The sequence below is a fragment of the Chrysemys picta genome, chromosome 2, assembly GCF_011386835.1.
Source record: "Chrysemys picta bellii isolate R12L10 chromosome 2, ASM1138683v2, whole genome shotgun sequence".
NCBI lineage: Eukaryota > Metazoa > Chordata > Testudines > Emydidae > Chrysemys > Chrysemys picta.
Window position 1 is genome coordinate 226183984 of NC_088792.1, and position 15410 is coordinate 226199393.

Here is a 15410-nt window from a genome sequence, read left to right on the forward strand (position 1 = left end):
TCAGAGAAATTGAAATCCCCTTTATTTTTTCTTGTAAATGTTCTATACAGCATTATAAGCCACACTGTTAAAAAAAAATCCTGTTACATATAAGCACACTCTAACAATACTGGTGTTTTCTTAATGTAAAAGCTGCACTGTGAAATTTAATTCTGATTGCCTAGAAAAACTCTTTAGCAACCATAGGATATTCAACAGCTCCTGGGTGTGTCTATAACTTTATTTTGAGCAAATGAACATACAAAAATATTTCAATTATTTTCAGCACCTTAAAAGGCATTTTGCAGGTACATGCACCCTCTCATGAGAAATCTGTGCAGACAGCTTTATTTGCAATTTTCTAGTGGTTATTTCTGACAGTTTTAAGGAGCATTTCAGGAAGATTATACAGCACCTGGAAGTCTAGAGAGGCTGACCTCCACCAGAAACTGAGACAGACCTAGTTGTAAGGGAGCTGCCTCAATTATAGTACATGGGAAAATTCTCTTCCACCACAGACAAACCAACATACTACAAGACAATTAGTGCAACTTTATTATCCGATTATACCCAGATATCTAAGCAATCTGAGATGAAGGCATATCTCAGTTATGCCCATGTTAAACTTCTTATACATAACACAGTTCTTGGCTTTGATTTGAGGACCCAGACCCAGTTTTGCAATACCAGAAGAAATTCTGTACAAATATTGAGCTCCATATATCTAAAACAGCTATATAAATGAAATGTCTTGAGAAATCTGCATTTGACGATACTGTAAAAAATGAATGTGTGCATGTCGCTTTGGTAGAAAACAGAGACCCAGATAAGAATATAGAAGCAAACATGAACTGACAGCACAATGTAGGAAAAGGGAAATTTTAGTGATGTTTTCGAACAGTAGAGAGTGAGAGAGACTTCAATCAATCTCAAAACTTCAAAGCAGGCTAATTCCCAACTTGACTGTCAGATACTGTAAATGGCAATGGGAAAGTCCCATCTCCCAGCATTGTAACATTTTTCAGAAAGAGAATTCCCACAGTGTAAAAAATCCATAAGAAATTGATCCTTAATGCGAATTCCCCGAGCTGGTACTGGGTTCTTATTTTGTGTGCTTAAGCACTTCTACAGATGAAAACTCTTACAGATACTGAGTCAAATCCTGCACTCTAAGGGCTTTCAAATGGGAGTTTTTCCTGAGTGAGGTCTATATATGTTTTAGTAAACCAGCAGTTTTAGTGTGAGTCTGTTGAAAAAGTACTCTTGAGTGCACAGTGCACAATAACTTCTAATCATACTGAGCCAAATTCCAAAGGCATTAGCTTTTACTCAGTCCTTACTCAAGCAAATTCTCATTTTACAATGGCAAACACTTGCTAGATGAGATGAAAGGGAAATGCCATGATCTGTACCCCCAGTATTTTCCGACTTTGTTTGTTTACTTCCATCAGCTTAGCATTAACTAAGTCATTAGCTAAAAAAGTGTAACCTGAGCTGGTGTCAGCCAATTGCAGACCACCCAATAGTTCAAATACAGAATAAAAATGTAGGCATCATTGCTAAAATATTGATATAGCTTGAGAACAGATTAGCAGAAAAGATGAGAGTAAACGGGCCAAATTCAATGCAGTTGCACCTTACACCAGAGCTGAATTTGATCAAAACCCAGTAAATTCTAATAAAGAGGATAAATGGGTCAAGGTGAGGAACAACCCAAAGGTTCAATGCTAAGAACAATTCTACTGAAAATATTTATTAGTGACCTGGAAAATGGAACTAGTTGCCTAGTGTCCAAATTTGCAAGAGGGAGTAATATATTACTGAATATATGGTAACAAGAATTTGGACAGGTTTGAGAAATACATAAAGGAGTTTCAGTGTCAGGAAATATACTAGCACACTTTGGCATATATTATTGGTATAGAGCAGTGTTAGACAAAACAGTAAAAATGAAACTTAAAGGGTGGTGATGAGTAATATCAAAAAGGTAGAATGATGTGCAGAAAAAGAAACTTTTACGTTTCTGGGTTATATAAATAAGGGGGTCCGTTTCAAATGCAAATAAATAATGCTGGCTCTTCACAAAATCTTCCTTGTTGTTGAGGAACACCAAGAGCACAGTGGAATATCTGTCTTCATTGCATAGTTAACTCAAGTTATCTACACTTGAGTTAACTGCTCTCAAGTTAGTGTCCCACGAGTAAGAGTGCAAAATAACACTCAAGCTGAAGACAGTGATTGTGTTAGCTGTCAAACTGGGCTAACTGGAGTTGTAGTATATACAACATGACAGGCCAGCCAACTCCAGTTCAAATAGGATGACCAGATGTCCTGATTTTATAGGCACAGTCCCGATTTTTGGGTGTTTTTCTTATATAGCCTCCTATTACCCCCCACCCCATCCCGATTTTTCACACTTGCTGTCTGGTCACCCTAAATTCAAAGCTCTACCACACTTGAGTTAAAGGGTACTGGGTGTGGACAGGACCTGATTTAGATACTCAGGTTATAACTAACAATTCAGACAAACCCTGTGTATGAGAGAACAAGGGAAAGGCTGAGAAATGGAGAAGCTGAGCATGGGATTGGAGAAGACAGATGGACAGGCTTAGGTCAGAAATACATTTATAAAGGCTTTCATCCCAGAGAAAGTTGTTCAAATGTAAATCAATCTGCAGTATGACTTTGTGGCAACAGATACAATACTTTTTTTTAAAGGCAAAGATAAGTCTACAATACCCTTGGAACACAAAAAAATATATTTGGATGTACTGTATTCTCAATGAATAGGAACATGCACTTGCCATAAGCCTGAGGAATCTTTCCTTTCTTGACTACACAAATTCCGAGTCCATGTCTTTGATAAAAATAATACTTTTAATTTTACATAAATATCTTGTTTTCCTACTCACTGTGGACAGGTAACGTTTGGAATCTGCACTTGAAACTAAAATTACTTCATCAACCTAATTTCACAATAATGAATCTCTCTCTTCAAGGATATAAGCAGTAATATACCTAAATTCTGTGCAAAGGAAATTGTGGCCCTATAACAAATTGATCAAGGTGGAAGGTTATTATGGGTCATAAGAGGAAGGAGACATCCACAGCCCAAGAAATGATGCCTGGATTATCATGTTCAATTTACCTATCATTATTCAGGATTCATTTAGTAAATATAGCACCTTTTCCCTTCCAACCAGTGCATATTTCCCTTAATTTACTTCTGTTTTGTCCTGATCTACATAAATTCCCCAAAGCAGAATTGTTTAGTTATACTATTCAGCTTTTTTGTATTTGCCCTTGATCCAATAATTCACTATGACAATCTACAGACTCTCAAGGCCTTTTTTTCATAGTTCTTTGCAAAAGACTAATGTGGAACATCAGTGTTTAAAAGAATGCTTAGTTTCCAAACCATAGCCCTGGCATAAAAGAGATCAATTCAATGAAACATTGCTTTTACTCTTTATTAAAGTGCCAAGTGCTAGTTCTACTTTCTTTAGGTATTTCTGATTCTTAGATCCTTTCACACCATTCAACTCTTTCTTTTTCAAGGAGGCTGAATAAAGTATTTCATAAGTTTCGTAAAAGTCCTACCACATTTTAAAAAATATCCCAGAAATGTATCCATATTCCTGTATGAAAAACTTTTCGTCCCATACAATATACCCTTAAGGGTCATATTCTGCTCTAAAATATGAGGACATAACTTGGTGTACAGCTGCCATACAAAACGTTTGCAGCTTATTCTTAATACCTCTTGAAAAACAGGATATTTATATGACTTTGCACTTCTTGTAATCAATTTAACCAATATAGAAATGACTGAAAATAAAATTCTTCTCAGGACCAGACCCATAATGACTATTTGATAGGATCAGGCCCAAAGACTTAACTCTCCCAATCACTTCAATGGGAGCTCTGTATGGACAAGGACTGTGAATTGTGAAAAGGCTGCAAGATTTGACCTAGAGTCAAAAAAAGACATTTGCAGTTTTCCTAACGTACAGTAAACAAGAAAGGAAATAGTACATGTCTGTAGATCTCTCTGTACAAACAAATCACAATAGAAAGAACCTGGTAAAGAAACACAGAACACAGTCATTCAGGGCTAAAACCTGTTTCATCTGAAGTCAATGATACTGGCCTGATTCGGTTCATAATAACACCACTGTAAAGCAGCAGTAATAAAGAGTAAAACTAGGGATAGAGCAGAAGCAGTTGTGATGATTTCAGGGATACCTGGATATAGCCTACTGACAGTATTTTAAACAGATATAGATATCCACATTTAAAAAAAACAACCACCTAAATTAAACTAGCCCTAAAATCAAAGACTAAAAATTCTTACCACAGAAAGTGAATTTGAAAGCAGTGTCCCATCTTGGCCAAGCATGTTGGACACTGTAATTTCAGGTAGGTCCATGTTTTGTGGATGAAATGGAAGCAGGCCGTTATGGTTCATTGGGTGACACAGAGAGTGGTACCCAGACTCTACCTCATTCAGGTGCACCAGTGAGTGGTCAGGTAATGATGGAGGAGTTATGGGAGGTATGTTAAAATCTTCACTTTCAAGACTTGGACCAGGAAAAGACTGTAAAAAGAAAATACAGATATTGTTGCAAATCAAACAAAAATTAAAATAAAACAATAGCTACACACAAACAAACTAAAACTCAATCATCATACATTATTACGTAGTAATTTCAACTTAGCAAAGAGACCATTTTAAACACTCATACATTATAATGGTAGAGTTTAACCACTATGAATGGAATAAAAATTGCCTCAAAGGCATAACAATTGCTGATACTTGCACAGCTCCCATTAGACAGACTTTTTTTCAAGAAGGTGAATTCAAACAGATTTCAAGGAAGGGTCCCATTAAAATTTTCCAAGAGTCTTCATCTAGCTGCATACCTTTTTCATGGGAATTGTGGAAAAGGAAAGCCATTTATAAAATTAACATTGGATCAAAATGTGTCATAAAACTCAGATCAAGAGTTACATACTGAAAAAGAAATTCTGTTCTTTTGCTACTGGTTTTAGTTTTATATAACAACCATACATTCATTCTGCTACAAAAGAAACAAATTCATACAGAAATGGCATGCACATTGTATGAATATTCAAATATATTTTATAGAAATATAAAGTAATTATATCTGAAGAATAAAATATACATTTTTCTTAGTCTATAAACTCACACATACATGTATTTATGCTATATCTAAACAATGTATTCCGTGATGTTATTGTTTAGTCTTTTACTGACTGTTATTGCTATTTAAAGTCATGTGATTTAACCTGATGCAAGGTAAAGCTACAGGTAACGTCAGAGGAATATACCAAAGTAGATAATTGATTTTATTTGTTTTGTGATCTTCCTGCAGCAAGTAGGCTCATTTGAGAATAAGGAAGGGCAGTGTGGACATGCTGATATATTTTGAAGGGGAAAGTGAGTATTATGGTTGGATATGACTAAAGTAGGACTGAATAGGAAAAGAGAGGTGTGAGGTGAAAGCAGTTAATATCTTGGGTGAAAGTGATCATGAAATGATAGAGTTCATGATTCTAAGGTATGGTAGAAAGGAAAACAGCACAATAAAGATAATGAATTTCAAGAAGGGAGACTTTAGCAAACTTAGGAAGCATATCTAAGGGGAAAAACAGTTCAAGAGAGTTAGCAGTTTTTCTAAGAGACATTATTAAGGACACAAGAGCAAACTATCCCACTGTGTAGCAAAGATAGGAAGTATGGCAAGAGACCACTCTGGCTTAACCAGAAGATCTTCAATGATCTGGAACTCAAAGAAAGTCCTACAAAAAGTGGAAACTAGGTCAAATTACAAAGGATGAATATAAACAAATAACACAAGTTTGTAAGGACAAAATTAGAAAGGCCAAGGCTCAAAATGAGATTAAACTAGTTAGGGATATAAAGGTAACAAGAAAACATTGTACAATTACATTAGAAGCAAGAGGAAAACCAAGGACAGGGTAGGCCCATTACTCAACAGGTGTGTGTGTGTGGGGGGGGGGGGGGGGCGGCAGGGACAATAACAGAAAATGTAGAAATGGCAGAAGTGCTAAATGACGTTTTTGTTTCATTTTTCACCAAAAAGTTTATTAGCAATTGGACACCTAACAATGAATGCCAGTGAAAATGAGGTAGGATCAGAGGTTACAATAGGGAAAGAACAAATTAAAAATTACTTAGATAAGTTAGATATCTTCAAGTCACCAGGCCTGATGAAACACATCCTAGAATACTCAAGGAGATGACTGAGGAGATATCTGATACATTAGCTATTATCTTTGAAAAGTCATGAAAGATGGATGAGATTCCAGAGGACTGGAAAAGGGAAAATATAATGCCAATCTAAAAAAAGGAGAATAAGGACAACCCGGAGAATAACAGACCAGTCAGCTTAACTTCAATATCCAGAAAGATAATGGATCAAATAATTAAACAATCAGTTGGCAAACACCTAGAAGATAATAAGGTGATAAGTAACAGTCAGCATGGATTTGTCAAGAACAAATCATGTCAAAGCAACCTGATAGCTTTCTTTGACAGGGTAACAAGCCTTGTGGATGGAGGGAAGTGGTAGATGTGGTATACCCTGACTTTAGTAAGGCTTTTCATACTGTCTTGCATGACCTCATAAACAAACTGGGGAAATACAACCTAGATGAAGCTACGATAAGATGGGTGCAAAATTGCTTGGAAAACTGTTCCCATAGAGTAGTTATTAGTGGTTCACAATCAAACTGGAAGGGTATATGGAGTGGAGTCCCGCAGGGATCAGTTCTTTGTCTGATTCTGTTCAGTACCTTCATCAATGATTTAGATAATGGCATAGAGAATACACTTATAAAGTTTATGGACAATATCAAGATGGGAGGGGTTGCAAGTGATTTCGAGACTAGGACTAAAATTCAAAATGATCTGGACAAACTGGAGAAATGGTCTGAAGAAAATAGGATGAAATTCAATAAGGACAAATGCAAAGTACTCCACTTAGGAAGGAACAACCAGTTGCACACATGAAAAAATGGGAAATGACTGCCTAGGAAGGAATACTGCAGAAAGGGACCTAGGGATAATAGTGGATCACAAGCTAAATATAACACTGTTGCAAAAAAAAGCAAACATCATTCTGGGATGTATTACCAGGCGTGTTATAAGCAAGACACGAGAAGTAATTCTTTTGCTCTACTCCACACTGATTAGGCCTCAACTGGAGTATTGTGTCCAGTTCTGGGTGCCACATTTCAGGAAAGATGTGGACAATTTGGAGGAAGTCCAGAGAAGAGCAACAAAAATGATTAAAGGTCTAGAAAACATGACCTATGAGGGAAGATTGAAATCATTGGGTTTGTTTAGTGTGGAGAAAAGTAAGGAGGGACATGATAACAGTTTTCAAGTACATAAAAGGTTCCTAGAAGGAGGAGGGGAAAAACTGTTCTCTTTAACCTCTGAGGATAGGACAAGAAGCAATGGGCTTAAATTGCAGCAAGGGTAGTCTAGGCTGGACATTAGGAAAAACTTCCCATCACGGTAATTAAGCACTGGAATAAATTGCCAGGGAGCTTGTGGAATCTCCATAATTTTTAAGAGATGGTTAGACAAACAGCTGTCAGAGATGCTCTAGATAATACTTAGTCCTGCCTTGAGTGCAGGGGACAGAACTAGAAGACCTCTCAATGTCCCTTCCAGTCCTGTGATTCTGTGCATACAGTCATGTCAGCTCCCGATGTGCTTATTTATTCACTTGTGAGGGAGTGAGAAGGAATGACCTGAGCACAATATTAATCATGTGATTTGAATTAAGAGTTACTTGATGTCCAAATGCAGTTGTTCAGCCACAACTTGGTGTACAGGTTGGTACAGACGTGCACTGCCCAAGAATGCATTCCAGAACTCCTGGGAAAGTGGCTTCTGTTCCCCCTATCCCTTTTCCAAGGATGCAGTGTCTGCAACTCTCCCACCCACAGACATGGGGCCATTCCAGAGCCTGTGGGAACCAGCCCACACCTTCCTGTCCTCTTTGTGAAAGTTAGGGCAGCTGTGGGTGCTAACTTTGTGAACTCCGTGTGCTCAAGCACTCCAACTATGTTTAGCTCCTGCAAAGAGCCATTAGGAGATAACAGAGTGCTCCTTTTGTCCTCTTCCCCTGCTCTCCTTTTGCACCGATGCAGGAGTGGGCACAATTGAGAGAGCGCAGCAGCTATTAGGTGTATTCCTTAGTTTAGTATAATATCGCATATGGAGACAAGCATGATGTGTAAAGCCATTGAATAGAAGGCCAAGAGAAGAAGCAATATTCAAAAAGGTAGACATAGTGGAATTTTGTTCTTTATAGGTTCACAGATTCCAAGGCCAGAAGGGCTCACTGTGATCTTGTAGTCTGATCACACAGAACTTCCCCAAAATAATTCCTAGGGCATAGCTTTTAGAAAAACGTCCAAACTTGATTTTAAAATTGCCATATTAGGGAGTTACCAAATCGAATTAATAGGCAGCAAGTTTAAAACAAACAAAAAGGAAGTATTTCTTCACACAATGTACAGTCAATCTGTGGACTCTTCGCCACAGGATGTTGTGAAGGCCAAAACTATAACAGGGTACAAAAAAGAATTGGATAAGTTCATAGAGAATAGGTCCATCAATGGCTATTAGCCAGGATGGGCAGGTATGTAAAACTATGCTTTGAAATGTCCCTAGCCTCTGTCAGAAGCTGTGAATAGATAGATGACAGGGGATTATGATCATTTGATGATTACCTGTTCTGTTCATTCCCTCTGAAGCACCTGGTATTTGGCACTGTAAGAAGACAGGATACTGGGCTAGATGGACCATTGGTCTGACCCCGAATGGCCACTCTTATGTTCTTATCACAATAACCCACCTGAGGTTATTCTGAACTGTTGCAGCATGGAAATAAAACCTTTAAATTGGATTGCAACCAAAGATTGTACATGTTGCTACTGAGCTGTTCAGGTATTGCTGGAAACCTGAGCAAAGTAAGCTTCTACAGAACAGTGCATCTTGCCATAGCCAAAGGGGTGTTTTTCACCAAAATGCAAGGAGCTATGACCATTTTCACCAACTAAGGATCTGTCCCTGCGTGAGGATTTCTTGGTGTAGGGTGAAGCATCAGGGTCAAACTCATATATGCAAAAGTAGAAATCCCAAGGAATTGAAAACAGGTAGGGGATAGTGGAGGAGTTGGCAGCAATACTATCATGTATGTATGAGGAACGTGTATTATCCCTGTCAGGTGGAGTGACCTCACTCTATGGAATTCTCAACCTAGAAAACTAGCCCAACCTGCTCACCCGCCCATTTAGATCACTTAGCTTGTGGTGTGGTTCTCTCCAGGGATTTTGTTCCATAGTAGACAGAATAATATTGGCATATTGAGTTTCTAAGTCTTATTTCTCCCTGTATTTCCATACTATGATGTTGAGACTCCACCAAGGCAGGAAATGTGGGCATCAAAAATAGAACCTCAATGAATGGAGTGGAAACATGCCATTAACAAAGAAAACAAATCAGGTTTATTCAAGTAGTATATAAATGCATATGCTGAATAATAGATAATAAGGTTATTGTGCATTACTGTATACTAGCCACTAGTAAATTATTATACTACAGAACAGCTAAAATAAATGGTCCCTGCCATAAAGAGCTTACAGTCTAATTTCACATAACACAACACACAAGAAAAACACAATAGAGAGTGAGCGGAGAAGGACGGAAAGTGGTAACATCAATAAGGTTTCATGGATACTCTTGACAAGTGTTCATCACACTGCACAAATAGCCCATCATTGAGATTTGGCTAACATGAATCTTTTTGACAGTTACGCTGCTTGGGCCTGTTGGGAAAGATTCATGGGGTGTGGTTGGGAGGAGGCTGGGTCTGAAATGCATTTTCTTTCCCACAGGCCCTGCAGCAATTCAGGGCCTCAGGAGATCTTTTCCCTCACCTCTTTGCTGGGTGTACGGAGGAGTTACTGCTGGGGTTTCTCTTCCTCCTCCCACTGTCTCCCCAACGGAGAAGAGTGGCTCTTGGAGATCTGGTAGCAGGGGAGAGGAGAGTACTGAATGGGAACTCTCCCCTCCCAGTTTTATCAAGAGGAGGAGAAACAGCCAAAGGAGCATCTCTCCTTCTACCTTGCTGGTGAGAGGAGGAAGAGTATGAAGGTGTGGCTCTCCTCTCCTTCTTGCTCTGCTTGATCAGGAGGAGGAGGAGGGCCTCTTCATTCAGGGTTCCTGCTGAAGTCAGCTCTCAGCAGCAGCCAGGACAGGCAAATATTCATAAGCCAAATACTGACCAAATTTCCATTAATATTCAGGCTATTCAGCAAATTTGCTATTTGATTTGTCCACATGTTTAACAACAGAACTTTCACTTTAGACAGATATTGATTTGCTGTGTTTCAAATGTATGCTTAACTAGTAGTATCATTTCAAACACAGTGACAACAACTGCAATGCAATTTAACTAAGGGCTTGTCTACGCTTGCAGTGCTGCAGTTGTGCTGCTGTAGCGTGTAGTGAAGAAGTTACCTACGCTGACAGGAAGGCTTCTCCCATTGGCGTAGATACTCCACCTCCCTGAGAGGCAGTAGCTAAGCTGACAGGAGAAGCCCTCCCATCAACATAGCGCTGTCTTCATTGGGAGTTATGTCGGGAAAATCCACACCCATGAGCGACGTAGTTATACCGACATAAATTTGTAGTGTAGTCCAGGGCTAAGACTAAATGGTTATTCATATATAATGATGACATCTTAACTTCATTTACTATAATATAAATGACACACTAGTCTCAGAAAATCCCCCAATCCTAGTTGCAGCGCACACACAGTCACATGTATACGTAGATTGAGAATTATAAATACAAGGTTACCATTTACATTAAAAGCAATAAAAATAAAAATGCATCGTGCTATGGTTATTAGTTGCAAACCAGTTACAGTGTATTTGATAACACATAATCTAACACATTTTTGTCAAATTATACTGTATAAACTTCTAAAGATAGCAGTAGTATAGTAGTAAAGAAAATAATAAAATGTCAGAATATTATATAATTTATGTGGAAACTAGTTACTAAGCTATATTAAATATATTCCAGTAATACCTATGCTGTATATGAAAAGTTGTCAATTGTATAATATTAAAATCTGCTAAGAGATTACATAAACTGCCTGATTCATAAAAGTAAGGAAGAACCTAGTTCTATAAAATACTGTGAGATAGTTGTTTAGCAATTTAGTTTTGAGGATTATTTTGCTAAACTAATATTTTATATCCAATGTGAGCACTGTCCTGTTTGGGGGGTGGGGAAGGGTTGTGTGTGGGGGGGGTAATAATCCATGCAGGTAGTCCAAGAATAACTTGTCATCACTACAGTTTGTCTCGTCTGTGAGCATTTTGTGGATGCTTGTTGCCGGCTGCAGTTCACAGGTATAGCTCATAGTTACTCTCACCTGGTAGGTTTGGAAGGATTAGTTTATCAGTAAATGTCAGTAAATGACGATTTCACCATATACACACAAACCAATGAAAAAATACTTTAATTGATAATAAAAATTTACAGATATGCAAAGTAAGAAAAATGCTGCTTGAGAACTTAGAGTTTGATTTAAGGATATTTAGTGTGTACATTTTGACATATGATGTTGACAATTTATGTTTTAACAGTTATAAAACTTGAACTTTTTGAATTTCAACATCATCTGTCGCAATTACTGACTGATACTTCATAGTTTCCCTCAACTGTAAAAATTTAAATAGAATTTTTTTACATGCTTTAAAATATACATTTATATTATTGGTCGGAATTATAAAAATAATAATTGAAGTATGCCAAGCCTATTTATAAGGGATTATTAGTATGATATTTTGCATATAACTTCATTGTAAACTTCTTAGTCATTTTCTTTCCAGCGTCACTGTAGTATTGGCACAATTCTACTATATGCAGCTGACCAGGTGATAGCTCTCCTTCATTCTGCTAGTCAAAACAGCACCAACAAATTGCCTTCCTCCTAATTTTCCAACAAGAAACAGCAGCAGTGTGTCTTTTCATCTCCTCACCACATAACTGCAAGGGGACTTCAGCACTGGGTCTGCTTTTCTCCCTATGGAGGGCGGAGTTGTTTATCAGCTGTTGAGCACTGGGGAGAGTTCCTAAATCTTTATTACATCCAGGGAGAGACTTCTTTATGAACCCCATTGGAATGCACTGAGCAGATCAAGGCTTTGCTTCTATTTCATTATAAAGGGGATTTCCATCACATCTGAATTTATTATAAGCAGGTTTAGGAGTATTTAAAGTTGATATGGTCAATAATGGGAACTTAAGAACAGAAGCTTGAATTTTAGGTGGGTCGTGTTGAACCTACACATATTGTTTTGGGTTCAGAATAGATCTCAAACCAGATGGAGTCTGCATTCTATGGTTCTTGTTTAATGTTTGTGAAACCTCACAAGAAGTTATTTTTGTGACGTTTTAGCTGATCTCATGATACTGATGCCATCTTAGCCTGCAATTTCATGAGAATAGTTTGCAAGATTTTGGCACAATTGAACCCAAACTTTAACCCTGATTCAGCTGCCAACCTAAACCCAAGCTTTTGCTTAAATCAGCATTCAGCTCTGAACATCAACCCAACTTGGCTTCTTTCTCATTTAAATCTCTCTTCTGTACCAATTAGCCTTGTCAAACCCAGCATCAATTTTATGGATTTTAATTGTGCTAAATTCTGGAATGGAGGCAAAAATTAGGTTTTTGCAGGACAAATGGACAAATGGACAAACACCAAACTATGTTTTGTGGGGATTATTAGTCAAATTCAAGTGCAGTGATTCTTGTCATTGATAGGAATTCTTTAAGTATGTGGCAAAACCAGGCCAATACATTTTATTTCCATTCTCACACACACACTTGTATTCTCTGATTGTAACAGGAGTGATATGTGAAATGGTTGTACGACCTGACTATAATAATTAAGGGCGATGGTATCAGAACAAAAAACCACCTACATTACCAATGGTGATAATGACTGCACATCAGAAAGCAAACCATATTTATGATTGTATTAAATGTTCTGCATCAATGGTTCAAAAGCAAACTGAGAAAGGCAAATGAAAGCAAAAGACATTTTAAACAGAGCGACCACAGGAGGCAGCAAACATCCAAACATCCAACACAAGCCCTCTGTGGAAAGAACAGAACCATTACTATATGAGAATGCAGAAGATATCATTGACCAGGTAAGTTTAACTTATGTGATGGATGGCTGCATCACTCGTGCATGCACTCAACAAAATATGGTATTAGCTATAAATCCTTAAAAAATATGGTCTTCTCATATGCATACACAATTTAAATAAAATTAATGATATTTCTAACAATGTGGAGTGTGCCTTAATTTATCATTTACAGTAAGGCTTCTACATCTGAACTGTGGAAAAATGCCAGTTTTTAAAAGATAGATGCTTCAGGCTGTCTCCTCTTCTATTACTAAATACATTGTTACATAACTGAAATAGTTATGAATTGAAAGTAATGTAAAACAGCATGCTCAGTAGAGGAGGAAAAACAATAATTTACTTTATACCCATCTGAAAATTAGGATGATGGATTTGACAGTGATATTTCCAGGAATATAAACAGGATCAACTTATCTCTAATTTCTTAATGGAGGACTTTCAGAAGTAAGTGTTTTTCAGCCTTTTTTGTCTCTGCATGAACAAGAGTTGATAGCTTGAGACTGTAATGCATTACTGTGGAAACCTTCGGTCTCTTACATAAATCATCTTAGCACTCAGCAAGAATTGTCCAACAGTGCCATTGATATGTTCAAGTCAATGATCCTGCAAACAATTTTTTTTATGTTTCTTCATATGTTAGACATAAGCAATAAATCACATTCATTTAAAACACACAATATACTAATTTATCAAGCAACAGCTATCAAAAACATATTACTGGGGAAGGTACAACTTTTTTTACCCATTGTGTTAATCAATTTCTCTAATTTACATTAGGTAAAGGGTAACGCCTCAAGCAAAACATTAATTTTCCAGCACGAGATGAATTCCATTTTCAATAAGAAGGAGAATATGCTGACAATGATACAATTGATTTAAAATAAGCACAATTTCAAAGTCAACAGAATTATGAAAAGGAACAGTGCTTTTTCAAATGAAACATTCCACTTCTGAGAGTCTCTTTTCATTGTTTAATTTAATTTTAAATATCATGCTATACAAGTTTGTTTGAAAACAAATATGCTTTATTTATGAACATTTTACATTTAAATGCATTTAATAGGCGACAATGAGCAAAAAACTATAAAAGATTACAAGACTTGAGCTGTAGAGACCCGCTAAAAGCTCCAAGGCTTCACCCTTCCCTACAAAGAGGTAACAGTATAGCCTTCCTAGTCAGAAACTTTATCTCAGTCCATTAGAAAAGTACAGGTTTTTGTTACAATTATCAAATTATCTAGACAGGAACAGTTTAAGGCAGGCGTCTCAAATACGCGGCCCGCAAAGTTATTTGCTGTGGCCCACCTAGCTCCCTGCGCCCCCCCGAGTTATTTCCTGCGGCTGCTAAGCTCCCCTCACCCGCTGCCTACCTGCGTGCCGTTTCCCCACTACTCTGCCTACCTCCAGGTGCTTCCCGCCACCAAACAGCTGTTTGGCGGCGCTTAGCACTTTCTAGGAGGGAGGGGGGAGGAGCAGGGAGCCGCGCACTCAGGGGAGGAGGCGGAGAAGAGGCGGGGCAGGAGCAGGGATTTGGGGAAGGGATTGGAATAGGGGCAGGGAGGGGGCGGAGTTGGCGTGGGGACTTTGGGGAAGGGGTTGGAATGGGGGTGGGGAAGGGGTGGGGCAGGGACAGGGTCTCATGGAAGGGGTGGAGTGGGGGTGGGACCGGGAGTAGCGGGGGAGGGGGTGTCAGTGATGCGGCCCTTGGGCCAATGTACTAGTCCTCATGTGGCCCTGGTGGTCATTTGAGATCCCTGGTTTAAGGCAACCCAGGGCCATAGGCACAAATGGGGACTCCCTCAGCCCTGATCACATGTCCTTCCCAGGCCCACCTTCACCATAGCTCTTCCCCGCACCTACTGGTGTGGCAGTAGTGGCACAAGCCATTCGCTCAAGAGCTGTCTGCTAGGCTGTGAAGAGGGCCTACCACTGCTTCTCTTTGAGTAGGCTGGGGTCTGTCCTGAAGAGGAAGGGACTCATTCCCCACCCACCCCTCTGCCTGTGGGAGCCCCTATTGTCAGTATCTCAGCAGGGCAACAACGCGGTATCTGAGTGAGCGTCCTCCAAATACACAAAGTATCTGTTTTGGTGATGGTGGAACTTCAGAGCACTGGATTATTGGGCTATTAACA

At 38.5% G+C, this 15410-nt stretch overlaps 1 protein-coding gene across 5 annotated transcripts in view; it reads right to left on the reverse strand.

Annotated features, from left to right (window-relative positions):
* TOX (thymocyte selection associated high mobility group box) overlaps positions 1-15410 on the reverse strand; it is a 271473-nt gene that overhangs the window by 117757 nt on the left and 138306 nt on the right. For all 5 annotated transcript variants that reach the window (XM_005301157.4, XM_065585611.1, XM_065585612.1 and 2 more), the window contains one exon: positions 4334-4576. In XM_005301157.4, coding sequence (XP_005301214.1) covers positions 4334-4576 — 243 coding nt within the window. The remainder of the gene's footprint in view (positions 1-4333; positions 4577-15410) is intronic.